The 27,762-nt window shown below is 32.5% G+C and overlaps 4 protein-coding genes across 8 annotated transcripts; 2 read left to right on the top strand and 2 right to left on the bottom strand.

Moving 5' to 3' along the window:
- Positions 1–257: 257 nt before the first annotated feature.
- Positions 258–8,460, top strand: LOC149909081 (polycomb protein Sfmbt-like). The gene is made up of 10 exons (XM_090120688.1): positions 258–607; positions 750–967; positions 1,421–1,651; positions 1,794–1,966; positions 2,142–2,280; positions 4,049–4,524; positions 5,446–5,647; positions 5,967–6,141; positions 7,449–7,708; positions 7,837–8,460. The coding sequence occupies exons 1-10, from the start codon at positions 493–495 to the stop codon at positions 8,248–8,250; spliced, it is 2,403 nt and encodes an 800-aa protein (XP_089976814.1). The 5' UTR covers positions 258–492; the 3' UTR covers positions 8,251–8,460.
- Positions 8,461–9,074: 614 nt separating this feature from the next.
- Positions 9,075–19,953, bottom strand: fy (fuzzy planar cell polarity protein-like protein). Of its 2 annotated transcripts, none has more exons than XM_090120687.1 (8): positions 19,892–19,953; positions 12,030–12,151; positions 11,602–11,869; positions 11,168–11,365; positions 10,681–10,880; positions 10,354–10,532; positions 9,966–10,098; positions 9,075–9,314 (listed from the first exon to the last, which is right to left on the bottom strand). In XM_090120687.1, exons 1-8 carry the CDS (start codon positions 19,910–19,912, stop codon positions 9,257–9,259), a joined length of 1,179 nt encoding a protein of 392 aa, XP_089976813.1. In that variant the 5' UTR covers positions 19,913–19,953; the 3' UTR covers positions 9,075–9,256. The 2 variants fall into 2 exon arrangements, with proteins under 2 accessions (XP_089976813.1, XP_089976812.1); XM_090120686.1 differs by lacking the exon at positions 19,892–19,953 and adding an exon at positions 12,237–12,596.
- Positions 13,885–20,762, top strand: LOC149909079 (uncharacterized). Its single transcript, XM_090120680.1, has 2 exons — positions 13,885–13,997; positions 17,209–20,762. Exons 1-2 carry the CDS (start codon positions 13,986–13,988, stop codon positions 20,602–20,604), a joined length of 3,408 nt encoding a protein of 1,135 aa, XP_089976806.1. The 5' UTR covers positions 13,885–13,985; the 3' UTR covers positions 20,605–20,762.
- Positions 20,763–20,842: 80 nt separating this feature from the next.
- On the bottom strand, positions 20,843–27,044 carry LOC149909078 (sodium/hydrogen exchanger 9B2-like). Of its 4 annotated transcripts, none has more exons than XM_090120681.1 (13): positions 26,917–27,044; positions 25,344–25,397; positions 25,188–25,211; positions 24,728–24,758; positions 24,321–24,463; positions 23,810–24,041; positions 23,267–23,436; positions 22,482–22,696; positions 22,121–22,292; positions 21,837–21,991; positions 21,599–21,763; positions 21,322–21,505; positions 20,843–21,048 (listed from the first exon to the last, which is right to left on the bottom strand). In XM_090120681.1, exons 1-13 carry the CDS (start codon positions 26,990–26,992, stop codon positions 20,972–20,974), a joined length of 1,698 nt encoding a protein of 565 aa, XP_089976807.1. In that variant the 5' UTR covers positions 26,993–27,044; the 3' UTR covers positions 20,843–20,971. The 4 variants fall into 4 exon arrangements, with proteins under 4 accessions (XP_089976807.1, XP_089976809.1, XP_089976808.1 ...); XM_090120683.1 differs by having other exon boundaries at positions 26,945–27,000; XM_090120682.1 differs by lacking the exon at positions 25,188–25,211.
- Positions 27,045–27,762: the final 718 nt, after the last annotated feature.

The following is a 27,762-nucleotide window of genomic DNA, read 5'->3' as shown; positions in this document are numbered from 1 at the left end:
CTCATCTGCCTACGATGCGCACTAGGTGTGGCACTAGGCAATTTTTGCAATACACGCGCTCTATACTATTGTATTAATATATACTCTAAGCTTTAAACTGATATCGAAAGTACTTTACCCTTTACCTATAAATGAGTAAAATTAAAACTCCGTTATCCGACAAGTATCCGACTATTATAGCTCTAGAGATTCTGAAGTATGATTGGGATGGCAACTTCGTTTGACATTGTGACGGATGAAAATTGAAACTTTGAAAGATCAAGGCTCAAGCGAGTAGATTGTAGAACACGAGTAGAATTCAATCGAAAACCACTGAAGACGAAAATTATGTATTTATTTCAGTAATAGCTAAAAGCAAGAAATTGTCTCTATAATGAATACAATCCCTTGGGATTCATAACAAAATAGATCTACATATTCATTGTTTTTATAAAATGACAATTGTATTGTTTACAACCACATTGTTGTGTATGATTAGAGGGCCTTTTAAATATGGCCTGTTACAATGCCGGCAGTGAAATAAATACAAGCAATTTTAATGATTTACTTGGCGAGAACTATATTGTAGATGATTTATCTATTGTACCTTTAGAAAAGGACAGTTTTGGTGAGTTATATTTTTTATTCGTTACTCACAAATATTATTATTAAATGTCATAAAAATCTTAATAAAATCCTCAGTTCATATTACTTAATTTTATATGCCAAGTGGTGATTAAACAATTTTAAATTATTGATTTACATTTAAGCAATATGTGAATTGTGTGGTCGCGTTGGTAGAAGAGGTCAGTTTTATACAAGAAATAATAAGGTTTGTTCATTAAGATGTCATGCAAGTAGTACTCGAAAGCGTCGTTGTAACTGGAGGTTCAAACTGATGGAAGGTGCTGAACATATGGCTGGCTTAATTCCATTGGAACCTCTGCCACAATTGCAGCATTGGCAGGCATCATACAATGAAATACAGGTAAGGAATATATTTTAAAGTGTAATTTAAAAATATTTCATAAATATATCAAAACAAAATGTATTGCAAGGTTCAGGAGATAATGTAACATTTTTTAAACGAGTTTCCTAAGACAATAAGACAAGTTTTAACGTCCTAGCTATGCATTATCATTTTCAGACCATCATCATATAAAAATTCAAGTTGAGAAATCTATTAGACACTTCATCATCATTCAGAGGATCATTTCATTGTTGGCATCATACAAAAATAAATATTGCAAATACCTTTTGCTATAATTTATAATAGCATTTGTATTAATAAATACATGATAACTAAAATCATTCAGTTTTATTGTAGATGAACAGCAAGTCTAATGATCCTATACTTTACCATAGACTATGATTATATTCACTATACTCTACAGAACAATCTTCTATGAATATATGTTGCTTAAGATAACTTTTTTTACAGCCCGGTCCAATTAAACAATCAGCAGCTGTATTGGCTAACAGCTATGTTTGGAATGATGAGTTATTTGGCTGCGATTTCCTCGCCGCCCCAGTCAGTTTATTTAAGCATGCTCCACTTCATGAAATGTGGGATAATACATTTGAAGGGATGAAAATTGAAGTTAAAAATACAGATATTGAAAATTACTCTGAGAAATTAAATGACTTTTTCTGGGTGGCCACTGTTTTAAAGGTTGGTAGTAATAATAAATGAATTTTCATGGATTCGGTTCACAATAAAACTTACCAAAGTGATAGAGGGTCAAATTGCATTACAAAATTTTACATAAAATAGGTATTGCATACACATAATAATATTTATCTAATAATTGCAGGTAAAGGGGTATATGGGCCTACTTAGATATGAGGGCTTTGGAAGTGACGATTCAAAGGATTTTTGGGTAAATCTTTGTTGCTCTGAGGTCCACCCTGTAGGCTGGTGTGCTACCAGAGGAAAGCCTTTAATACCACCTAGAAGCATAGAAGATAAATATACAGATTGGAAGAAGTAAGTGATTATAAAATTAATAGACTTTGTTTTTATATATCCTATTTATGTTATAGTATAATTAAATGTAATATAGTATTTTTGGCTGCATAAGTATGACAATCTAGAATCTAGATTTCAGGTTAAATCTAAGAGGTAGTGAGTATGTTAGTCATGTTTGTTTCCATTTTTACAGGTTTTTAGTGAAACAGTTAACCGGTGCTCGAACTTTACCTGCTAATTTCTATACAAAATTAAATGACAGTCTTGTATCAAGATTCAAAATTGGTTCCATCATGGAAGTTGTAGATAAAAATAGGATTTCTCAAGTGAAGGTAATGTTTGTTTACATAAATGGTCTAAGATCCGAACATAAGGCGAAATTCAACGGCGTGATAATAGAATGAGACCAATTTTATAATTAATTTAGTCTATTAAAAAATGTATTAAAAATGGGTTGACTGGGAAAATCCTGGACACATAGAGATCTAGAGAGATGCCAATCGCTTGCGCTGAGTACGAAACCTGTGTCTCATAACAAATTTACGCACACAACAGTAAACAAAATAAAAACAATACTTCGCGTTGTGTGCGTGTCATCACACAAAAATTTGAGAGCGACTATTCGTTCGCACACTAGATTGTAAGTGACGTACGTATACAGCACCACACAGCCGCAAGATATGCGTTTACGATAGGGATTGCTTGTCGATAAAATGAGAAACGTTAAAATTAAAACAATTTATAGGCAATACAGTAACTACGTAGAAAATAAAAATGGACACCTTGATGGTAGCATTCATGGTGATGAAGTACATAAAGCATTGCCTATTGACTTATTGTAAAGTAATATAAGTATGAAATAAGTGACTTCTTTTTTTAATCCATGTATAATAATTACTATAAAATTATTGCTCGAGTACCTATCAAATAATAATAATACAATCAGATATTAAGCTAATAGTTATACATTATGATATAAAAATAAGGTAGTAAAATAATACATAATACGATAAAAAATCCGAATCTTATCGACATGGACACACTCGACGCGCATCCTCAACTAACGACCGCGAGCAGCGGCCTGTACTACACGATCGAACGTTTTGTTAGCTTTATTATGTTCATTATACATTGCGGTATTCGAACTTCGCGATGAATAGAGTCACGTACAGAAGAAGCATTGTAAACTATTTACATAAATTATTGTGACTGTTTTTCTGTCACATAATGAAGACAAGAAATCACTCTACGTAATATTGTTTTTGAAATTTTAGTAAGAAAATCGTATAATTTTCAGTACTTACCGATGGTATGTGATTCCATTTGACTTAAAGTTGCTGGTTTCACTTCGGTTTTTACAAACTTTAACGGAACAACACGGCATTGTCAAATAATACCCGGCCGACGGTCGAACGTCAACTGAATGGAACAAACAGCATGTGTTCTTTTTTTGGGCATATTGCTGCGACACCGGCCCCGCCCCCTAACCATATCTCCCTTTAGTTTCTTTGATCTGTGCCTGGACAGGACATTTTTAATGAATTAAAAAAAAAACATTTTTTTTTTAATTAATTGCAGTATCAAGATAATAAAAAAAAATATAATAGACTTAAAGTATGAAACCTACAGAATGTGCAGTCATAGTTTTCTAATATTTACCGGGACAAACGGCTAGGTTGGCAGGTATAAACAGGTATGTCGGTACCAGTTACTTTCACTTGATAGGATGATGAAAAAAAAAATTATGTCAGCACTGTTTTATTACAAAATTGTTTTATTATCTCGAAACTGCAATTAATAAAAAATAAAAATAAATAAAAAAAATTTAATTCATTAAAAATGTCCTGTCCAGGATTTTCCCAGTCAACCCATTTTTAATACATTTTTTAATAGACTAAATTAATTATAAAATTGGTCTCATTCTATTATCACGCCGTTGAATTTCGCCTTATGTTCGGATCTTAGACCAAAAGTAACATTATATTGTAAACAGTTGTTATAATAACATTGTATAATATCAAATCATCAGTCTCATTTTGGTTTGATTCTTACTACATATATTATTATGTATAAAATCTTAATACTGTATCATATTTACAGGTTGCCAGTGTGTGTGAAATAGTGGGCAAGCGTTTACACGTAAAATATTACGACAGTTCCCCAGAAGACAATGGTTTTTGGTGTCATGAGGATTCCCCCTTAATACATCCTGTAGGTTGGGCGTTTAGAGTTGGACATCCATTAGACGCTCAGCAAAGCTATTGCCAAAGAGTTGCGGCTGGTCGACTCCAACCAAATGACTCTACACCAGATATGTTTTACAAATACCCAACAAATGAACCACCACTTTTCTCAGAAGGAATGAAATTAGAAGCAATTGATCCACTGAATTTGTCAGCTGTCTGTGCTGCGACGGTGATGCAAATATTGAATGAAGGGTACATGATGATAAGGATAGATTGTTATCCGGCTGATGCTTCTGGTGCTGATTGGTTCTGCTATCATCAGCGATCTCCGTGTATATTCCCTGTAGGATTTGCATTGGCAAATAATATCCCCTTGGTTCCTCCTATTGGGTAAGTGGACATATATCCAGGATAAAAAAAATACAAAAGTGCCTCATTTTTAAGCTTTTCTTTGAATGTTCAGCTAATATCAAAGAGAGCTGGTTCGATATATACAGGGTGTCCCACTGTTGGTATACTTAGTTGTTATTTACTAAAAAAAACATATCTGGACTGGTGTATATAAATTTATTTATTTTGACGCCATCCTGCACGCGCATGAACCACGCTCATATTTTAAAAAATAACTTGATGCGAGCGTGACTGCAAATACGAAATTCGGTTGACGCACACATCGCGCGTATCTAATATTCTAATATATATTATAAAGGCGAAAGTTTGTAAGGATGTATGGATGTATGGATGTTTGTTACTCTTTCATGTAAAAACTACTGAACCGATTACAATGAAATTTAGCACACATATAGAGGGTAACTTGGATTAACACATAGGATAGTTTTTATCCCGGAAATCCCACGGGAACGGGAACTATGCGGGTTTTCCTTTGCAAACAGTTTGCAAAAAGGTTTTCCTTTGGGCGAAGCCGCGGGCGGAAATCTAGTAACACAATACATCCATAAGGTCTGGGAGAAACAGTTTGGTATGGTTTGCTCCTATTTAAAAAATTCTTTCGTTTTTGATAGCCCATTTATCGAGGAAGGATATTATTACGCTAAGACCAACAGGAGCGGAGCCACGCGGGTGAAACCGCGAAGCGCAGCCAGTTTTTAACTAAAATTAAAAAAAAAGTGAAAACTTGATTATTAACGTTGAGCATGTTTGATATTTTGGAATGGTATCCGTCTTACGCTTTTTCGATCAGGTCGCGTGTCCTGACGCGAGTTTAAGATTTTATACCCATTACAGAAAAAGTGCTCAACGCCGCTAAAGAAGTTTTCACTTCAAAAAAATTATACGTTGTTGTATGTACAGGTACACAGCGGAACAATTCAGCTGGGAGGAGTATCTCGCGGAGACGGGAGCGCCGGCGGCGGCGCGCGGGCTGTTCGCGGCGCGCGGGCGGGTTGTGGCGCACGGGTTCGTGGCGGGCATGCGGCTCGAGTGCGCCGACCTGATGGACCCGCGGCTCGTGTGCGTCGCCACTATAGCGCGGGTGGTCGCCGATCTGCTCAAGGTATTTGTGGAAACTAGTTTTTTTATGTATTTTATTTTGGTCAAAATTCTGCCTTACCTAAGAAAGAGTATAAGAAGATCGCAACAAGACATACTTATTTCAATTTACAATCTATATCAATCGAATGCATCACGCAATCGGGTGCATCACGCAATGATTGCGTGATGCACCCGATTGCGTGATGCACCCGATTGCGTGATGCATACCATTGTGTGAAAAATTTTGATTTTGAAGCAGATTTTTATTGAAAAGGTTATTGAAAACTACATTATTATAATGTGATCAAAGGTTATTAACAATATTTGAATAATTGATCCAGGTGCACTTCGACGGGTGGGGCGGCGAGTACGACCAGTGGCTGTGGGCGCACAGCACGGACGTGTACCCGGTGGGGTGGTGCCGCGCGGTCGGCCACCGGCTGGAGGGCCCGCTGCAGCCCCCGCCGCGCGCCGCCCGCAAGCCGCCCAGACCGAGCCGCAGGCGGAGGAAGCAAGGTGAATACATACATACATACATACAAGGTGTAATCGTTAAGTGTGCACAGGCGATTATTCCGTAACTATTGCAGGTATCAAAAAACTTTATACTGATATCGAAAGCCCTTTACCTAATCAGTAAAATGACAATAATAACTTTTAAAAAATAAAACAGTAAATATCCAAAAAAGTTACATTAAACACTCCCATACATTTAGTATGAGAATATATGACAATTCTAAACATGTAATATGAAAAATTTTGGTTCTTTACTTCACAAATTTTAATAACATTTAGAAACTGTAAATAGAGCTTGATGTGGAATACAATGGTATTCCAAAACGAGGACGTCACTTCGAACATTTGCTTTGAACACAAAATCTATGGAAAATTCAATGTATGGGAGTGTTTAATGTCACTTTTTTGGATATTTCCCGTTTTATTTTTTAAAAGTTATTATTGTCATTTTACTCATTAGGTAAAGGACTTTCGATATCAGTTTAAAGTTTTTTGATATCTGCAATGATTACGGAAAAAGCGCCTGTGCACACTTAACGATTACACCCTGTATACATACATATAAACACGCGTATACGCACTATACACACACATACATATACAAAAATAACAAAACATGTAAATTGTAATATACGTGCATAAACACACATGATTCACACGCGGTCGGCCACCGGCTGGAAGGGCCGCTGCAAATGCCGCCGCGTGCCACCCGCAAGCCGCCTAGACCGAGCTGTAGGTGGAGGAAGCAAGGTGTACACACATATACATACAAATATACATATGCACCATACATACATAATATACATGATATATACACATAGAAAAAAACGGGTTGCACTCCGGGAGTGCCGGCAGAAGTGAAAACCTGATTATTAACGTTGAGCATTTGATATCCATCCGTCTTACGCTTTTTCGATCAGGTCACGTGTCCTGACGCGAGTTTAAGATTTTATACCCATTACAGAAAAAGTGCTCAACGCCGCTAAAGAAGTTTTCACTTCAAAAATAACAAAACACGAAATAAAATTATTTAAATACACGCACAGTCAGCTCGAGGGACCGCTGGCCACCACCACCTTGCACCTTGCACCTTGCATGCGGAGGCAACAAGGTTAATACATACGTACAAACAAAACATCTCTTCTTATATCTTCTTATTTTGTTTTTATGTATATAAAATTCTCGTGTCCATACTCTTACCATACTCCTCCAAAACGTCTGGACTGATTCTCACGAAATTTTATTATGTTTTTTACCACTTTTAATTGATTTATTTGTATTCCATTATAACACAAAAACGATTTCAGTTGCAAAATCGACACCTCAACCGCCAACTTCAACGGAAGAAACATCACAGAACTCCGATATGGGGGATTCTAAAAGTATCTCGGATAATGGTGAAACTAAAAGCTTATCCCCACCGACCAGTGTGTCTGAAGTGTCGGCAGATTTAGATTCGCGTATTGAAGAACCGCCGCATAGTAAATTGAAAATGGACGTCGATTCAGAAGTCAAATGTGAGCCAGCCAATGTTCCAGGGATTGAGAAGGGTCAAGTAGAGCTCATGGTACGTAGTCCACATTTATTTTTGTCGTATTTGCTTCCGTATTTGTCTAGTATTTTCTATTATATTACATGTTACATCACGTTATTATGATTTATTTCCATCAAACTCCAATGTTTGTTTTTTTTCAGGATTCTTCACTACTGGATTTACCAAAAGAAAGTGTTTTATCCGGCGATAGTAAACTAGAAATGTTAGCAGCTATTCCGGCTAAAAGTCCCGAAATACCAGAACAGAGTGCCGACGACAAAATCATTCCAAGACTAGTTAATAATTCTGTACCTCTAGATGTTTTAAATTCAGTAGAACCAGAGAACTGGACCACATCTGATGTTGCAAAGTTCCTCACCGTTAACGACTGCCAGCCATATTGCATTAACTTCGCTCAAATAAATGGACCAATGATGCTACAATTGTCCAAAGACGAAATTATAGAACTACTCGAGATGAAAGTTGGTCCCTCTCTGAAGATTTTCGACCTGATACAGCAGCTAAAGTGCAAAATCAAACAACCCCAATGTAGATTACTTGGTAGTTTTAAATAGTATCCGCTACAAAGGGCCATTTCATTGACTTACCCTATATAGTTGACAGTGATTTCGTAGGCAAAAATGTGTAGCAACATAATCGTGATAGCTTGCATAGCACATTCGTATTTTAATTTATTTTGATATGTAATATCTTGTGTGGTTTTATATGTTTTTAGAAAATATCATGCACGGTGTAAGTGAGCGAATTGTGATGAAAGTAAAATACTATGCTACTATGCTATGGACAAGGGTTCTTTATGCATGATGATTGCATTTTTATTGTATTTACTTTTTTATTTTACTTCGGTTATTCGGTATATCTGAAATTCGTATAGAAATAAAAATTTCTAGTGAAAACTAAGATGAATGAGAGTAAGTGTAAAATGTGATAAATTAGTCAAACAATTAATTTTAAATTCCTGTACAATCTAATTTTAAACTGTAAGCCATCTCCTAGTATACTTTGAGATGCTAATGACGTGTTTATGTACCCATATTATGATAAAATAATAAATTTTAATGCTTTTAAAATTTTAAACACGCATGCTTATGAAAATGCTTGTATTTAGGATGTAGATTAATAATCATGGAGTAATTTTAATACTTACAGATTTTAAATCAATTCTCATTTTTAATATTGGTTATAATTTTTAAACTATTTGATTTCTTTGAAGAAAAAATTTATTTACCCTACTCAACTATAGTTTTAAACTTAATTTATTACCAAAGATCCACATTCAGATTTGAGCTTTTCATGTGTGACCTCATTTTGAAATAGCTGTTGCATGGTTCTATTATACTCAAATCAATATTTTAATATTGAACAAAATACAAAAATGCCTTTTTAGTAACATATTTAATGAACATTAGTATTAGTCAGTACCATGTGTTTTAGCGTTTGGACATTATCATATTAAATAAATATTTTTAAACATTGAACTGTCTCATTTTATTAAAAATATTATACTATGTATGTATCACAGTTTTTATGTGGACGGATAAAAAGTGTTTCCTTTATTCTTCACCAATATACATCTTTACTGTTTACAATTTCTTGTAGCATCTGGCTAGTCAGTAATCTGTAACAAAGAAAAATCATGTTCTTTTTATTATCTATCTATCTTATATATAAAATTCTCGTGTCACAATGTTAGTCTGCATACTCCTCCGAAACGGGTGGACCGATTCACATGAAATTTTCTGTGCATATCGGGTAAGTCTGAGAATCGGCCAACATCTATTTTTCATATGTACCACGGGCGAAGCCGGGGCGGACCGCTAGTACTAATATAAAGCTGAAGAGTTTGTTTGTTTGAACGTGATTATCTCAGGAACTACTGTTCCGATTTGAAAAATTCTTCCAGTGTTAGATAGCCCATTTAACAAGGAAGGCTATAGGCTATACATATATCATCACACTAAGAACAACAGGAGCAGAGCACAACGGGTAAAACCGCGGGGCACAGCTAGTTTTTTATATAAATAATTTTAAATAACAGATACAGTTAAAATTGTAATATTTCTCTAGGGGTATCACAACATAGTATAAAACAAAGTCGCTTTCTCTGTCCCTATGTGCCTTTGTATGCTTATCTTTAAAACTACGCAACGGATTTTGATGTGGTTTTTTTTAATAGATAGAGTGATTCAAGAGGAAGGTTTTAGTATATTAGGTTTTAGACAAAGCGGGCGAAGCCGCGGGCGGTAAGCTAGTAAACTATAAAACATACCTCATTGTGTGTGTGGGTATAGTAGGTGCATATAAAACGCAACCAATAAGATTTCCAGATCTATGAGCATGGCACTTATGGTATTCAGAACACCAGAATGTTTCACACATTCCAGGCAATGTGCTTGTCGTGTCTGTAAATAGAAAAAATACCTCCATTGCTTCTTTATTCTAAATACGTGAAATTAAACATACTATTTTTGTATTAGTATTTGGAAGAAATATTAACCAAAATGAAGTATTGATTTTTTCGTATTTTCTGCAATGATTTTTTTTGGTTAGGTATATTTTCCGAAAAAAAATAGACGATATGTTTTTTTCTTGATGTGATATCATATGTAAAATTAATTTGAACATTCCATTAAAATATAATACATATATATATAAACCTTTATCTTCCCCATCTTGCACTTTCAACTCAGGTGCTAGATCTCTTGCAGATGTTATGAAGAATGTTCTCAAAATGTCCATTCTGTGTACACCAGACATACTTCTAATCTTTTGATTACTGCTATGTAGATGGCGAGAGAATACGCATCTTTTCTTACTTATATTTATAACTAAACACCTAAAAAAGCAAAAGGTAGGTTATTCTAACAATTATTAAAGAAATACATGATATATTTCTGTTTGTATACTTTTATACGAATTAAATAATTCTACATTTAGTCGCAACTAAAAAAATATATCAATTAAGTAACAAATTCATGATTTACCCCAAAATGCAAGGTTCAAATGTTATGCTCAATGGAAAATTTCTCGGATAAACCAATTTGGCCTCCTTTATGAGATGCGTTGAACTTTCCCAGCATTGTAGAACAATTTCATCAATTTGTGACAATGCTGGTGTTGCTCCACAAATCACTAGCACATACACATCAGCTAGAAGCTTGCATGTGACTGCTCTGAACGCTACCTGAAAATTAATTTTACAGTTTTTTATTAAATTTTCATTGTCGTGTAAGTTGGTTATAAAATTTACTTTTGGTTTTCAAATTCAGTTTCTATTCTTAGAGCCTTTAAAGTTACACTTACTATTGATAAATAGGTAAAAATAATAAAGTTCAGGGAGAGATACCCTTTCTTTAATGTTTTACGATATCAACTTGTTAATTTTTTTGTACAGGTTCATTTTGTAATGAATTTTATTACAGTAATTTAGCATAAATTGTATAATTGAAATCACACTTGACTGGTACATACATTAGGGCTCATGTGTGGCAAATAGACAGGTGTTTCCATCAGGGGAGCTCCATCTTGTGACGCTGCTAATAATAGGAGTATTTTTGCTTCCCGAGAATCTAATTCATGGAAATCTGAACTAGTTGCCACTAAGTGTCCATGTATGCTGAGACAAGCCCATCTTCCTGTTACTCGCTCTGCATAGTTATCTAATACTTGCTAGAATAAAAAGATTATATTTATTATATAATAAAAAAAATATTCTGATGTTTGTTCAGATACATGAATGGCAATACTTTTATAAAAAGGAAATAAAGTGATAAAAATTAAATTGGTATTGAGATCAGTTACTACAATTATACACTATTTGATATCTTTTTTAAATAATATAGTGTAAATAGAAACTAAACCTGAGTAACTATACATGTTTCCTATTTAATAATATTGTATTTTACCTGTAGTTGCTGTGCCTGTGGACACAATATGCCTTGAATTAAATCCAGGAGCATTGAAGTCTGTGGCACACAGTTTGGATCTAATGATTCAAGTAAGTAATCTAAAATAGGATAGCATTGCCTCAATTCCCTCTTTATTTGATCTACATTCTTAAAGTTTTCCAACTCCTTCTTGCCAACACAAAATATCATGACATCATGTACTAATGACAACAAAAGTTCGAGATCACATTCTAAACCTCCTGTGGCAACAGCTATAAGTGTTATGCTAAAATAAAATAATAAGCATAAATCTATAAAATATACATACAAATATATAACTTGGGCCAAACAAAGTATTTCTCTCACAATTTATTTGAGTGAGTAACAGAGTGGTCAATTTGAAGGAAAATTAATATAGTAGATTAACACAAGCTTGTTATAGGTACCTCTTACAATATTCTTTCCATAAAATAGATCCATTATCAACATGTGTGCTATTCATTGATAAATTGTGACATTTACTAAACATATTGATTCCATGAAGAGATGCTATGGTAGAGAATTGTATCTAAAACATATATAGGATAATAAATTTATATTGCTACGAAAGTCCCTTTTAATATTAATGGTAAAGTTCAATCAATTTTCCGTACATTATCGATATTCCCTCGCTTTCTTGAAAATATAGGAACACCGCTTTCTGAACCAACTGCGATTATTATTACAGACATCCTGCGTGTAATATGATATATTATAGCGCTATAATGAGCAGTATAAAATATTTATGCGATTTATAACATGATAATATTAAGTTTTATTACGATAATAATTATTGTAAAGTCAAAAATCGTTTAGGGTCAGCATAACAACCTAGAAATACGGAATGAACAAATAAGAACACACGATTTAATATGTAATTTAATGAGTAAGTCATAGGACTTATTTTCAATATTCTTTATTTACTGAATAAACACACACAACGATGAAACAATAATTGGGATTTGGGAGAGCTGTATTTTCATAATATATAAAAAAGTACTCTGTGTCCTGTGAGCTGTATTTTGAAATTTGAAATTATCACTGTCGTAGTGTTGTCTGTCAAGTGTCAAATGTCAAAAGTGTCCAATTTCAGGCTTATGTCACTTGACTTTTTTTTACCATGCAAGAACAAAATTGCCACTAAACAAAAAGTAAATAAACCAAAAAGCCTCCTATTCATTTCGAGAGAACAATGTTAAAACCACAGAATAAAAAAACATAAGGGATGCCAGTACCGGGTAAAAATGTTCCCCAAAATTGTGAAAAGTTTTTAAGATAATGCATAGCTTCTATCGCGGGCCTTGAGCGCGGGCACCGAATCTAGAAATTCCGTAACGAAAAACCTCACGCTCCCACACCCCACTCCAACGGGCATGGAGGTGTGGTTTGAAGGCATGCTATGCAATAGCTTTACCGCGGCAGTCCCCGAGTGCCACACGTCTTTTTTTAATATTAAATATGTTTTTTTAGGTTTCCAAAAGAAACAAACAAACACATTAAGCAGATGGATTCGAGCTACCGGAAGGAAGAACTGGTAACCAGGAAAAAGTCATAGAATGTCTCAAAAGATGCCTTAATGAAAATCTATTTTCAATTATTTTTAGACTGACACTATTTCATCTGCGGAAAATATATAAAAATTAGGATGTTGCTTATTTCTATGCAACAAAAAAATGTCTGAGGTGGATGATAAAGTACGCAACTTTTATAACAAGTAAGTAATTTTGAAGGTCAAAGATTCAACCATCAGGATTATTGTTGAATCCGTGGTTTCAGTTTTTGTACACCGTCCTTAACTAGACTTACTTATAAGATTTTTTTTTATTGGCATTAAGTTAATAAACAACAAAATCTTTTCAAATCTGTCTTTTTCTTCATAAACATATCTTACAAAAAAATACCCAAACATTTAAAGATATTTTGCCAGCTTTTCGGATAAAAAGTTTTTGTAAAAGTTGGCAACATTGAGATCTAGATCATTTTGTCAAATGTCAATAATTACTAATGTCAAAGGAATTATAAAGAATTTAAAGTTGTAGTAAGTAGTAACTTGTAAACACAAATTAAAAGTTTATTGGTTTGTTGTTTGTAACCATCCACATAATAATCTAATAAGTAATATCCTATTGCTCAGGTTTTTGCTATACAAAGAAGAAGAAAGTTTACAAAAATTGTCGTCATTATAATAAACTGCCTAGTTATAAATTTCATTTCCTTTCGATGTAATATATCGAATAATGTAGAATGTAGATATATAATAAATTATATCGCATGAATCCCAAGTAATTTAGGAAAACTGCATCATATTTGTTAGGAAGTAACGCAGTTTTCTTCTATAAAAGAAGTAACTAAAAATTTATGAGATGGATAAAATGGTAAGTAAATATACATATTTTGTAATTCAGAAACATCTGTATTTAATCGAGAAGAAAACTTAAAGAAAAATTGATGAATATTCTTAGACCGGGAGATACTGACACAAAATTTCGAGTCATTTGTAACAGGATGGCGGTTCTACAGGGGTCTTAGTACGCAATGACAAAAAGAAAAATGATGGTGTGAACGCTGGTACCGGTGGGTTAGTCGCGTGGGCGTTAGTCGAACTCGTCGGAAAAATAGCGAAAGTCAAACGATTTGTAACACAAAAATTTTAGAATTTACCGATAGCCCATAAAAAAAAGTAGGCGATAGTGTCATGCCATACTTTTCCGGTATGACTTACAGCCCGCCATACCGACGCGAATGTGTTGATTTAAAAAAAACAATTATTCAACCATTTGTACCAAGCTAACTTTTGCACAGGTAACCATCGTCGTGCAGCCATTTACGAAAATCGCCATGCCATACTTTTCGGACGATTCCAAATGGTCGCCATACCGCCGAAAATCTGCAAAATTTTTTTATTTCGCCTATCTTTTTGTACCAGTATTGCATTTGGCTTTTTGGAGAGTATTTGATAAAATGTGACCATTAATATATTTGCCATACTTCTAGTAGGGGGAAAAAGTGCTGTCATACTTGAAAAATAAATTTATTATTAATTTATATAAGTGAAGATTTCCAACACCTAGATCTTTGAAATTTTGTATTTATATTCGTTGATCCTCAAACTTACAGGAAAAATAAGTGTCATACTGTTACAAATCGTTTGACTTTCGCTATTTTCCGATGAGTTCGACTAACGCCCACGCGACTAAGCCGCCGGTACCAGCGTTCACACCATCATTTTTCTTTTTGTCATTGCGTACTAAGAACCCTGTAGAACCGCCATCCTGTTACAAATGACTCGAAATTTTGTGTCAGTATCTCCCGGTCTATCTTTATTTTTGCCCTATTGCATAATATTTAAATTGAGTGGTGAATTTTATGGCTGCATATTACATTCGATGTCCCCGAATTTCATTATTTTGTGCTGTTTAATCGATAGCTGGTAGTGGATTTTCTTAACAAACTGCTTTTCTTTTCCATCAAAAATGCGTAGTTTTTGTGAAAATCGAAATTGAAAATGATATTTTTTAAGGTTATTTTTGTACTAAAAACGCAACTTAAAGTAAAATCTTAAGCCATTATAGTATCAAAATGTCTAATTATCACACTCACACGCATTATTTTTAAATATATTTACGTACCTATTACTTTATTTACATATTACAATTTATTTTGTCAAAATAGTATTTTAACAATTTAGTATAGCCAAAAATCGTTCCATATTTTGTATTCACAACAAGCCACAGATAACACAGATTAGTTAATATGACGCAGATCACAGATTAGCAATACAAATATACTAGCTTATCATAGAGTATAAATGATACATTTTAATTTTTAATGTTTTTTTTATAGCTCACTTGCTTCAGTTTTAAAAATCGATTAACTTTTACTTTTAGTATTCAAATAGGTAGCGAGGAGCGAAGCGACGAGCGTGTTAGGTTAACTGTTGAACTGCCGCACGAGCCGAGCGAGCGAAGCGAGCGTGCCGCGGCAGCGGCCGGCGAGTGCCAGAAGCGACTTTAGGGAGATTCCCACTCAAACAAAAAAAAACTACGTAGGTTTAAACAACCTGTTTGTATTTTATTTATGTATCGTAAAATTTTTGTTATTATCAAATGCTATCTAAATTAAAATTACGAAGTGTCTAGTCGTCCGCTAAACGGATGAATAAAATAAATTAGTCGTCCGATTACCAGATGAATAAAATAATTTAGTCGTCCGATTATTCGGATTACTAGATAACCTTTTAACACTAAAGCTAGTTGGGTTGGACTAAAGCAAAGGGGGCTCAGGACTTAGAAAATTTTTGATGGAGTTGGTGTCATTATAACACCTATTTATTATTATTTTATCGTAAAGATTACGCTAATATAAGCATGTTTTATAGGAACAACTTTTCTCTAAAATCAAAAATGGCCGAGATATTCGCCCTCAATTCGTTAGGTTAGGTTTAGGTTAGGTTAGGTTAGGTTTCTTAAAAAAAAAACTACACAGAAATAGGAGCCCCGCGAAGCGGGGCTCCGTCGACGCGCAAAAAAAATCAAGTTTAGGTTAGGTTAGCCGTTAGGTTAGGTTAGGTCAGGTTTCTTAAAAAAAAAACTACACAGAAACAGCTGCCTTATTGCAGCCCCGCGAAGCGGGGCTCCGTCGACGCGCAAAAAAAATCAAGTTTAGGTTAGGTTAGCCGTTAGGTTAGGTTAGGTTAGGTTTCTTAAAAAAAAAACTACACAGAAATAGGAGCCCCGCTTCGCGGGGCTCCGTCGACGCGCAAAAAAAATCAAATACCTACGTGTGCCCTCCTCCCCCCTCTCCTCCCCCCACAAAAAACCTATAATACGTGCGGCAGTTCTCTAAAGAATTATTATTTTATTCATCCGGTAATCGGACAACTAATTTATTTTATTCATCCGTTTAGCAGACGACTAGCGCTGTCCTTAAAATTATTTTTGACAAATTCATTTTAAAAATCACTTTCGAATTATATTTATTATCTACAATTGTGAACGCGTCATATAACATTTATTATCTATAATGGCATGTCGTAAATACGTGGTAAATACAAACTTACATTTTCCAGGTAATATAATTTAAGAAATTGTTATAAATAAATTAATAATACGGCATTATATTTAAAAATATTGCCTGTGTGCGACATTACTAGAAGTTTTAATACGACAATGGTATATAAGTGTCGTTTTTAGTACAAAAATAACCTTAAAAAAAATAATTTTCATTTTCGATTTTCACAAAAACTACGCATTTTTGTTGGAAAAGAAAAGCAGTTTGTTAAGAAAATCCACTACCAGCTATCGATTAAACAGCACAAAATAATGAAATTCGGGGACATCGAATCAAATATTTAACCATTTTTATTATGAAACAATAATTTATTGTGAACAAATATTTAGTATTGAAATACAATAAAATTTAATATAAATTGGTACTATATTCATCTTGTGTTTAAGATTAATCATATGAATTCAAAGATCTGTTACATAGTAAAGCAAGTTAAGTTTAATTGAAAACCATTAGAAAAGAAGCAATGTTTCCTCTTAAAAAAAAAAATGGTTAAGTAAATACAATTGCATGTTTCAGATGGCACCTTTTACTTTAGAAGGAGAAACTTTAGGAAAAAAACACAGAAATTATAATAAAAAACTAAATGATTTAATTTCTCACAAACCAAATGAAAAGCAAACTGCTATTAATTATGATGATTGCGACATAGAAAACTTACTGAAAATAGACATTGCTTGCAGGCAAAAAGATGTTGAATATATACTTGAGATATTTAAATGTAAGGATATGCTGTATGTAACTAGAGCCTTAAAACAGGTGAAATGGCTGATAATAGAATCACAATATGCTCACATAATCAATCCAATTTTTATACATGATGAGTTACTCCCGTGCATGAGCATAAAGGCATACAATAAACTTATGCTGCACATTCGATTAAATCTAAGAGATGAGGAAAGAGTTGATATGTTTTACACATACTTGGAGGAAACAGATCTTAAAAGAGCATTTAAATGGCTACCTTATGCCTCACCAACATTAATAGAAAAAGTATTAAAGCAGCATGGTAGAACTGTACCTTTGACTGTTGTAAAGCGGCTGTATAAAAAGTCAAATTATTTATTTGATTACTGTAAAGATGTATTTAGTGAGCGTAATTATGATAATGATAAGATTGTTCTGGAAATATTAAGAAATGATCACACCAACTATATGAATTATCTTAATTTAATACCAGTATATCAATTACCAGATATTTCAGCCAATAAAACAAGGAAAATAATGAAAAATTGTCCAGATGAAATTGTAAATAATATTGGGAAATTCATAAGTAAAGTACATGTTGAAACTGTTGCAAAAAATATTCCATCAAAAGATATTCAAGCCTTTTTAGAGAAAAATTGTCAAAATCCATACCTTAAGTCTTTATACAAATATGACAAATTAAGATATTTTATAAAAAAGTTACCAGAAAAAGAAAGAATTGATTTGGTAAAAACTGTATTTTTGGATAAAACAGAAGTCCAATTTACAACAGAAAATGATCTGTATAATAATACAATGATCCGCTGTTTAACAAATATGAATAATGAATACTTGTGGTATGAGATTATGCCTTTTGAAATAGCATTTGATGGCTTAAAAAAATTAATTGAAACCGAGTCAAACCCTCTTAAAAAGTGTAACATGCTTTGTATGCTTTGGTCATGTTCTCGTGGCTGTGAAATGCATATGCAAGAAGTACTTAAATATTATCATACTAATCACATACATGAAGCTTTTAAATACAAATCAAAATTTATAAAACATGTTCTATCAAAAGCAGACATACATCATATTGAAAAAGTCACCTGGAATCTTTTGAATAATTTGTTCTATAGCATGGGGATTTACAATCAGAGTCACAATAGCAAGATGGATGAATATGTAGATTGTATTATATTATATAACATTATTCACGATTGTAATGTACCTGATGTAATAATGTCCAAGTTTCAATTTAAAACTTTTAAGAATATTCACAATAAATTAACTCAAGAAGAAAAAACAAAATTATTCGAATTCTTATTGAAATTAAATAGCAAAATCCTACAGCAATACAACATTGCATATGAAAAGGATTTTGAAGAAATTTTGGCATGCTTTAAAAACATATCAGATTTGAGCTGTGACTATAAGAAAAGTCTAGATGATTTCCAAATGAAAGAAATGAATAAGATGATAGCGTTTCTTCTGAATTCATCAAGATTTGAACACTTAAAAAAAATATATAATATTGGAATAAATTTGAGAAGGTATATTATGATCAATCATTCTATTTTCATAAGTGAAACAGAGAATGATTGCATAAATGCATTAAGATATAAACCACAGTTGTTACTTAAAAACGTGAAGGCAATATGTGGGAAATCTGAGTTGCCTAAAAGAAGATTCTTTCAAAAGCTTCGAGTTTATTGGCATGATACACTTGCTGTAATGTTTAAGGATACACATTTTAAAATTTTATCTGAATGTTGTAACGACAATGCTGCTATTATAGGACATGTAATGACTCTTTTGTCACAAGCTGAAATAGATAAATTATTACAGAAATATTTAGTTACTGATTGTACACACAACAGTAAACTGAAAAAAAGCATAGTAAACTCTCTACATATGGCTCGACCAACACCTTCGCTGGAAATCTTGGTATCAAAAATGAATAATACGAATTTTTCTCATATAGCTGGAGCTTTAAATTGTTTGCTCTACGACATAAACCATTTTGTAGCCCGCCCATACATTTACAAATTCCACAAAATGAATATTTCGTTGCAAAAAGTTGCTTTAAGATTTGCGGTCACTAAACTGAAGCATGATGAAATAATCAAATTATTTCATGAGACTTGGGTAATTTCTAAGAATTGTCGGTTGCGAAGTTTAATATTCAAATTAACTTTTGCTTTGTTAATTTCATCAAATAAGGATAAAGACATTATTGATATATGGGAACTAATGGACAGTTTTATTGGGGATTTAGGATTAAATGAACACAAATCTATATATAAAACATTATGTAACATACCAAAATGTCCAATAATAGTATGTCAACAGTATTATAAGCGAGTGGAAGCTTTTTTAAAAACATTACCAAATGATAGCTATTATAAAATGTTTGACAATCACATTCTACATATGATTGAATATAACTCCAGTATGAATTGGATTTTAGATGTAGATTTGGTTTTAAAGAAAAAAGAAACAGATTTACAAAACTTACTGACAAAACAATATTATCCATATTGGCTACCTGAATACTTGATGGATGTCAAAGATGAAAAAACCCAAATGGAAAGATATAATGCTTTATTTGTACCATTTTTAGAAAATGTATTATGTGCATGGCAATCCGAGTCACAAGCTAAGAAAAACTTTCTTAGAATAATGCAAAGACTATATGAATTTATTGGAACATGCGAAAATAATAATAAAATAGTTGTACCTATTACAATGTTTTCTGATATTCAATCAAGAATAGAAAAAGCCATACCCAATGACGAAAATTACTTTCTTTTGAGGTATACCAAATTAGCTGTGTGCTATTTAAATGTTGTAGACACTTTTCTAAAGTCAAATACAAATAAACTTGAATTATCTGCAATAGTTTGTGAACAATTTGGAAAAGTTTGCGTTGAGCAACTAAAGGAAGATATCAAAAAATATTCTACTGCAATTTATTTGACTTTTTCCCAAGTATTGGATTATTTAATTACTCAATTGGATTTTGGCGTAATTAAAAAAATGCGTATATTAGAAGCAGTGATGAGGTGTAATCCTCCCATAGAAGGTTATATCATGGTAGTGGAAATACTACCAAGGAGTGTATTTACTGAGTATGAATATTACTCACGCAGAAGTGTAATACTTAAACTCAAAGCGCATCCAATAGAAGCGGTAAGATCGCATGTACACAATTACTTTCTTAGAGTTTAGACGGTAGTATAAAAAAAGAATCAAACGCAACGAACCACTCTATTCTGGGAATAATATTTTGCGATTTCTGCAATATTTTTCCTATATGAATTCTTATATATGTATATACCCATTTATAACTTTGGTAAGGACAAAGAATGTGTATTGAAAAATTGTAGAGGATTAAAAAAAGAAATTGTTATAAGTATGATATAGATTTTATTATAAATAAAAAAGAAAATATTTTTGTACCGCAGCATCAATATTAAGTACAATAAAAGAATTTTATATTTAAACAATATCGGTTGTCTAAGTTAATAATAATATTGTTTAAAACAAATTAAAAGTAATTTAAGTAATAGATGTTTTACTCTTAAGGTTCCCCACATCATAAGTCCGTAGATGTAGCGTTTCCTTGAACATCGTGCGCTCTTTCAATATTTTCTTCAGTATCTGTGGTGGTAGCTGAAAATGAAGTGGTATTTATTATATTTTGGCGTGGGTCCGATATTTTAAACATACAAGATCCGCCCGCGACTTTGCTCGCGTTTGCAAATAAAAACCCGCATAGTTCCCGTTCCTGTGGGATTTTTGGGATAAAAAGTAGTAGCTCACAATAAGACGTGGAAGTATGATGGCATGATTGAATTATCGTAAGCCAAAAAGAGACAACATAAATCAATTCAATCCACGTTTCACTATATAGGTTGTAGGTACATATATACGCAGAATACTTACGATCTTTACTCAATAATTTTGGGCCTGTAAGTGCAATAAATATAGCACCAGCGGGAGCTGAGATTACTACGCTTAGTACACTCATGGCCAAGATAGTTTTAGCGTAAATTTCTTCTTCAGCTCTTGGATTTCCTGCAGATTGTCCATTATTTACAAGATCCAATGCTGCGGGGCCCAATGCTGCCTGTTAAAAAAAATATCAATTATTCACTTTACAATAATAAATAGGTAGGGTATAATAGTACTTTTCGTAAGTACAAAAATATATTGATTTTACCTGAACTGTGGCTTTAGCCATCCAAGTAAGGCCGATAAATAGCTTCTCCTTTGGATTAAGACCGCATCCAAAACTAATCAGGAATGTTGCAACTACCCTCAAAGCCAGACAGGATAGTAGACAAATAGCTCCCATGGATATCATATCTGGATCAAGTGCACTAAGCTAAAAAGGTAAATAAAAGATTAGTCGAACAATAATTATTTTTCTCAAAATATTATGATTTTCATCAACTTACCGTTATTTGAGCTCCTGTAAAAGCAAAAAGTATTGGCTCAAAAAATATCCAAAGTATCCTAAATAAGTTGCTCACGGGGTTCTTATTCACTGGCCATCCTTGCTTTTCCCAAAAGTAAGCAGCCATAAAACCAGATGATACGATAGCTAACGGACCTAGATGAATAAAACGAGAATAGAGAATAGCAATAATTATTTACTAATACAATGTAATTAAGATTGTATTAATGTATTAGATATTAATTAGGATTTTAGTTTTGGTAATTCCGATATAAAAAAACATACCTGCTCCACTCCATCCAACCAAATTAGAAATAAAAAGAGCGAATAGGCCCCCTAAAAATAGCGATAAGAATCTCAAAGGAACTACATAGGTGTCTCCTTTTTCCGGAATTACAGATGTCATTCCTCCCCATAATCCGCCTAATACTATGCCTACAATAATGGACAGTGGCCCCTAAAAATTAGTTTTTATTTTAGCAAAGGAAACGCTATAATATTTCTTAATGTAAGCTATAAAATTAAAAAAAACGATGAAATTTTGAAATTGTATCCTATACCTATAATATAATGTTCAATACCTCGGAATTCCATCATCTATATGAATGATGTCCATCTATTCATGATTAATAGTACCGATATTTACCTTAATAATATTAAATGTAGTAGATCCGGTAGAGAACATAGTGTTCAAAATGATTGCAAATACGGCAACACTGACTGAGTCATCGATAGAAGCAGCAGCCAATAGTAATGTGGGAATGCCTTTAGCCACTCCATAACCAGATTCGCGAAGTCTAAATAAACAGGGGACCACTACAGCTGGGGATACGGAGGCAATCATGGAACCTAGGAGAAATCCTGAAAAAATAATATAAAAAAAAAATACTACCTAAATCTAATACATATTATAAAGGCGAAAGTTTGTAAGGATGTATGGATGTATGGATGTTTGTTACTCTTTCACGTAAAAACTACTGAACCGATTACAATGAAATTTAGCACACATATAGAGGGTAACTTGGATTAACACATAGGATAGTTTTTATCCCGGAAATCCCATGGGAACGGGAACTATGCGGGTTTTCCTTTGCAAACGCGGGCGAAGCCGCGGGCGGAAATCTAGTAAGGGCTATTTATATGCTGGAAAAGTATAAATTATTTATATCTTTGCTCCACTTTTGTCTTTACAAGTACTGAATACAACAGAGATTAAATCGGCATGCATGTAACACTGTTCTGTGCATGTAACCAACTATTTAACTCTGAGATAAACATAGGTATTACAAATAAGGGTACAAGAACACAAATAAATAAATAAATAAAATTCATTTAATTCAGGGCACATAGCCCATAAAGTGTTAGTAAAATCATATCCTAGTGTATAAAGGTTTAGTTAAATTTAGATTCATATAAATGTAAATAACTTACCCCATATCCACGGTAAATGTAATAAATAATGTGCAGTGATTGCAATGGCAACACATTCGACAAGCCAAGGGAGTAGCCCTAGTTGTAATACAGCTATGTAATGCTTTTTTAGCACATCAGCATTCAGACCTAATCCAGCTCTCATCAAGATTATAACTAAAGCAATTTTTCTGTAAATAAAAATTGGATATAAGCATGATATAAGTAATCTCTATGATATGACGACTAGGTTGGGTTTCGCGCACCTAAGTAGTAATGTACATAGTACCTACTTACATGGGACAGTAAAAAAGTATTTAATAACACATTCCATTCCTAGTATGTTTCTCATAGGTCCTCGCTTCGATCCCCTGCTGTGGAGGGAGATGGAGTTGGGAAAAAAAAATATTGCGTGAGAGAGTACGAAAAATCCTATTTGATGATATTTTAAATGCTAAGCTGGTTAAAAAATGCGATTAGTGAATTAGTTTTAAAAATCTGCACCTTGAAATCCCAGATAACTGATATCTAATCCAATTTTTTATACCTAAGTTAAAAACTTACCTCAGATCTTGATTAAGTTGTCGATAAGTATCAGTCATGTGAACCAGGTGTAAGTTTTGGAATAAAATACCAGTAAGTAACATGCCGATAAGTGCTGGTAAAGTTGTGACTTTCAACCAAATCCATCCTACTAAGTACGATGCTATGACCAATAAGGTCATGCTGAGCAATTCTCCATTTAGACCAACAGGGTGTCCGATTTCAGCGTATAGAATGCCCCAAGTTAAGAAAACTGGAATATATAAATTCATTATGAAAGCGAATTAAAAATATAAACCTGAAAGAAATAGAAAATATTTTTCTTAATCGCTTAGAATATAAAATTTTGTAGTGTGGTGTGAAATATTCGAAGTTTTTCTAAGTCGGTTTTAATATCGTTCTTACCATACATTAAACAGCTTACACCTCAGACATTTATAGTAATAATGGAAGGAAAACCCTGGGTGAATTAATTTGTGGAAATGTTTTTAACTGGAAAACGAGGTTTTAAATTTTTTAGATTTGTACTTACAGAAAATAATGATACATATTTGCTGAGCTGCCTGTCTGAATGTTGGAAATAGGGGGAAAGGAAATGCTCTCCCCCACCAGGATGGCTCCGAAGAGGGTGTTGAATCGGGTTCATGACATCGTAAACAAAACTTTTGCCACCACCTAAAATTATGTATTTTTTTACACTTCGGAGAAGTAGTGCTCTATGGTCACCAAATCACAAAATCACGATCCACTCATTTTTGTACTGCTAAATATATAGGTAGTGGGTAGATAGTGCCTACACCATTAGATAGATAAATACAAAAATAAGTTTAAATTAAAACAGATTGTTTTTTTTAATATTTATGGATGACTCTACTATGTTATATACCTACGTATGTGTCTAACGTAGAGAAAAATATTAGTTTCTATTGAATTACTTACTTTAAATAATTATCCTGGTCGTGTTTATTATCTGAAATAGTTACAGGCATATTTAAATACCTACTTGATAGTATGTACCTACCTAAATTAAATAAAATAATCTTTATACATAATACCAAACCCAATTAATCCACACCTTTAATATTACTATTTTATGATCCCGGTCTACGTATTTATATACTACCAAAGTTACAATTTTAATTTTTATTAATTTACAAAAAAAATCATAGCGCACTGAGTCATAATTTATAACCCAAATAGTAAAAAGCGCCACTGTAGTGTTGTTAGAATATTAGGTATAGAAAATGACCATCACTTGATCTTAAATTGATCAAACATGCAAATAATATTATACCACAGACTAATAATAATATACTACGTATACAAATTATAATATTAAATAATTTGTTACAGTTATTAAAATTGAAAAACCGTGCTTAGTTTTGTAATTTTCACATACCGACGAACGTGTAAACTCGTTCTCCTAAAGATTAAAAATAAAATATAATAAAATTTATTAGAAATTATTCTTTACTAATAAGTAGATACCTAGTTATTATATATTCTTTAAATATCTATGTATTTATTATGTAAATTGTCAAGAAATAAAATATACCTGTGTCGTATTCCTTTTGTGCCATATCTAGATTTTCATAGCTGTTTCGTCGATCTGTAAATTTATAGCAATTTTTTTTATAAACTTTTACAAGCCAAGACATTATTTTTTGTAAATCTTTATATATTTCAATGAATTTTATCATTCATTTGGCTATAAGGTAGCTAAGTAGACAAAATAACTATTGACATTTAGATACGGTCGATGGAATTAACTTTTATCAGATTAAAAACATTACTACTAACTATCTATCTTCAATATAAAAGAAACAGTCTAAAAACTAAATTATTGATTAGACTACACTAAGGTCTAATATTAAAGTTGAATTTGAAAATCGAGATAAAATTTTGTAAAATTAAGAAATTACAAAATCTTTAAGCCAGGTAGGTACCTACCTACATTAATAATTACCTACCTATCACATCCTTAGAGCATTTATTCTAAGACCACATCCATTAAAACATTTAATTCTATTTGAATGAAGAAGCACGCTGAATAATGTTTTCATAAGTTAAGAGAGATAGGTACCTAACTACTTAAACGTTTTATTTAGTAAGATAAAATACTTACATGTAAGTAGGTACCTAATGAAAAAAAAATTTAAATGTAGAGAAAATCACTCTCTTTCTCTCATTTGATTTAATGTATAGTTCATTATTAGAGAATTTACACTTTATAATCGTTTAAACTTTATTTATAATAACTAATGAAAGCCGACGACGTTCCCGCGTTCGTTTTGTATTGAAACTAAAAAACTACATTTATTTATATCGTGAAAATGCCAAAGTGCGCAAGTCAAAAGTCAACAAGAAACGTAACGCAAATGTTTAGCACTTCGACTTCTTTACTGTTGATAAGAAAATTTAGAGTAAGGGAACTTAATATCTATATACCTTAGAATAGAAGGTAAATTTGATTGTTTTCATTGTTGACCATTTTCCCGGCATTTTTTTTTAATGGCAGGTAGTTATTTAATATGCTCTATCTGTACATATATTTTATTTCAAATTTAACTGTAGCTAATATTATATTAACTAACTAATAACTATTCAAACCTAGATTATTTAATATCTGTATCATTCATGGTACTATTATGTAATAATCGATCTTAAACATAAAGGAGTTTATAATTATATTTTTACAGATTTTTTCCGATAGAAATATTATATAAATTATATCTTCAGGTATAAATTGATTTAGTTGGGTTATTAAGTTATTCGGTAAAAGTTGGCAACACACAATAATATCTGTCAACTAGAGGGCGGGCGCGGCGGGGAACTAGATCCAACCAAACTTGTAAATATATATCAATAACAAACATAATTGACTTTGTTAAAGAAAAAAAGCATCGCATTTTTCAATCGAATCAATGTGTTTAAAATTATGAATGTAAAACAATGACGCATCTTTTGTTTGATAATATATTTATCATATTACTTTGACGCTAAATACAATTTAGAGGTTAAAGCATAGGATTACACTAAAGTTGTGCAATGTTTTATAGTATGATGTCAATTATAAAATAATAAATACACTTAGTCGTAATATGTTTACATTATGTGGTGTCACTCACGTGATGGATTTAGTTCAATCGAGCCTACTTTAACGTAGTTGACCTTGTCATGGATGCTTTTATTAATTTCGGACATGATTCACAATTTACGCACTCGAATGCCCCATCTTTATGGCCAAAACGTCAGAATAGAACCGTTAGGTGACGCAATTTTTTACTGAATGGTATTTTTTGATTATTACGTTACCTACTTAAATATAAATAAAACTATACCTAAATGGTACAACCCTTGTAAAAATGCAAGCTTTAGATTTAAGCTATTGTTTCAATATTATGTCTCTTATGAAATTAAACCCATGTTATTTTAATTATAGCTTTTGGTGAAATAATAAAAGAAACAGTTATGAGTAGGAATAGGTACAAGTATTACAAATAACTTTATCACAGCTAAATATTGGGGCATTTAAATAATTCAGTTTGAATTAAAAAAATTCTGAAAAGAAATCCACTTTAGGTAGGCTAAGTAGGTATCATACATACCTTACATATCATACCTTACATTAAATGTAAACAATATTTTGTACTCATGAAATTTTCATGAGTACAAAATATTGTTTAAATAAAATATTATGTATGAAGTATCACAGTATATAATAAAATATTATAATACTGTTCTTATCTATTCTAAAATAATATGAAAACCTAATGTTCCTGACTCCTGCTTTTCTCTTACATTAGTACCTTTATTTTCTTTTCTTTAATTAAAAAATATATATTATATTATGACGAATTATTGCTCTCGGCCCGAGATTTTCAGTGAGCCCCAAGACTCTCGGGGCTCCCTGAAAATCGGTGCTGCACGACGTTTTTTACGTCACAGATTCATTCCCCTTTTAATGGCATCAT

The sequence above is a fragment of the Colias eurytheme genome, chromosome 4 (assembly GCF_061535395.1).
Source record: "Colias eurytheme isolate Ceu_HAF_F1 chromosome 4, ilColEury1 Martin Lab GWU primary, whole genome shotgun sequence".
Taxonomy (NCBI): Eukaryota; Metazoa; Arthropoda; class Insecta; order Lepidoptera; family Pieridae; genus Colias; species Colias eurytheme.
The sequence above is the reverse complement of the archived record's forward strand: the minus strand, read 5'-3'. Positions and strand labels throughout refer to the sequence as shown.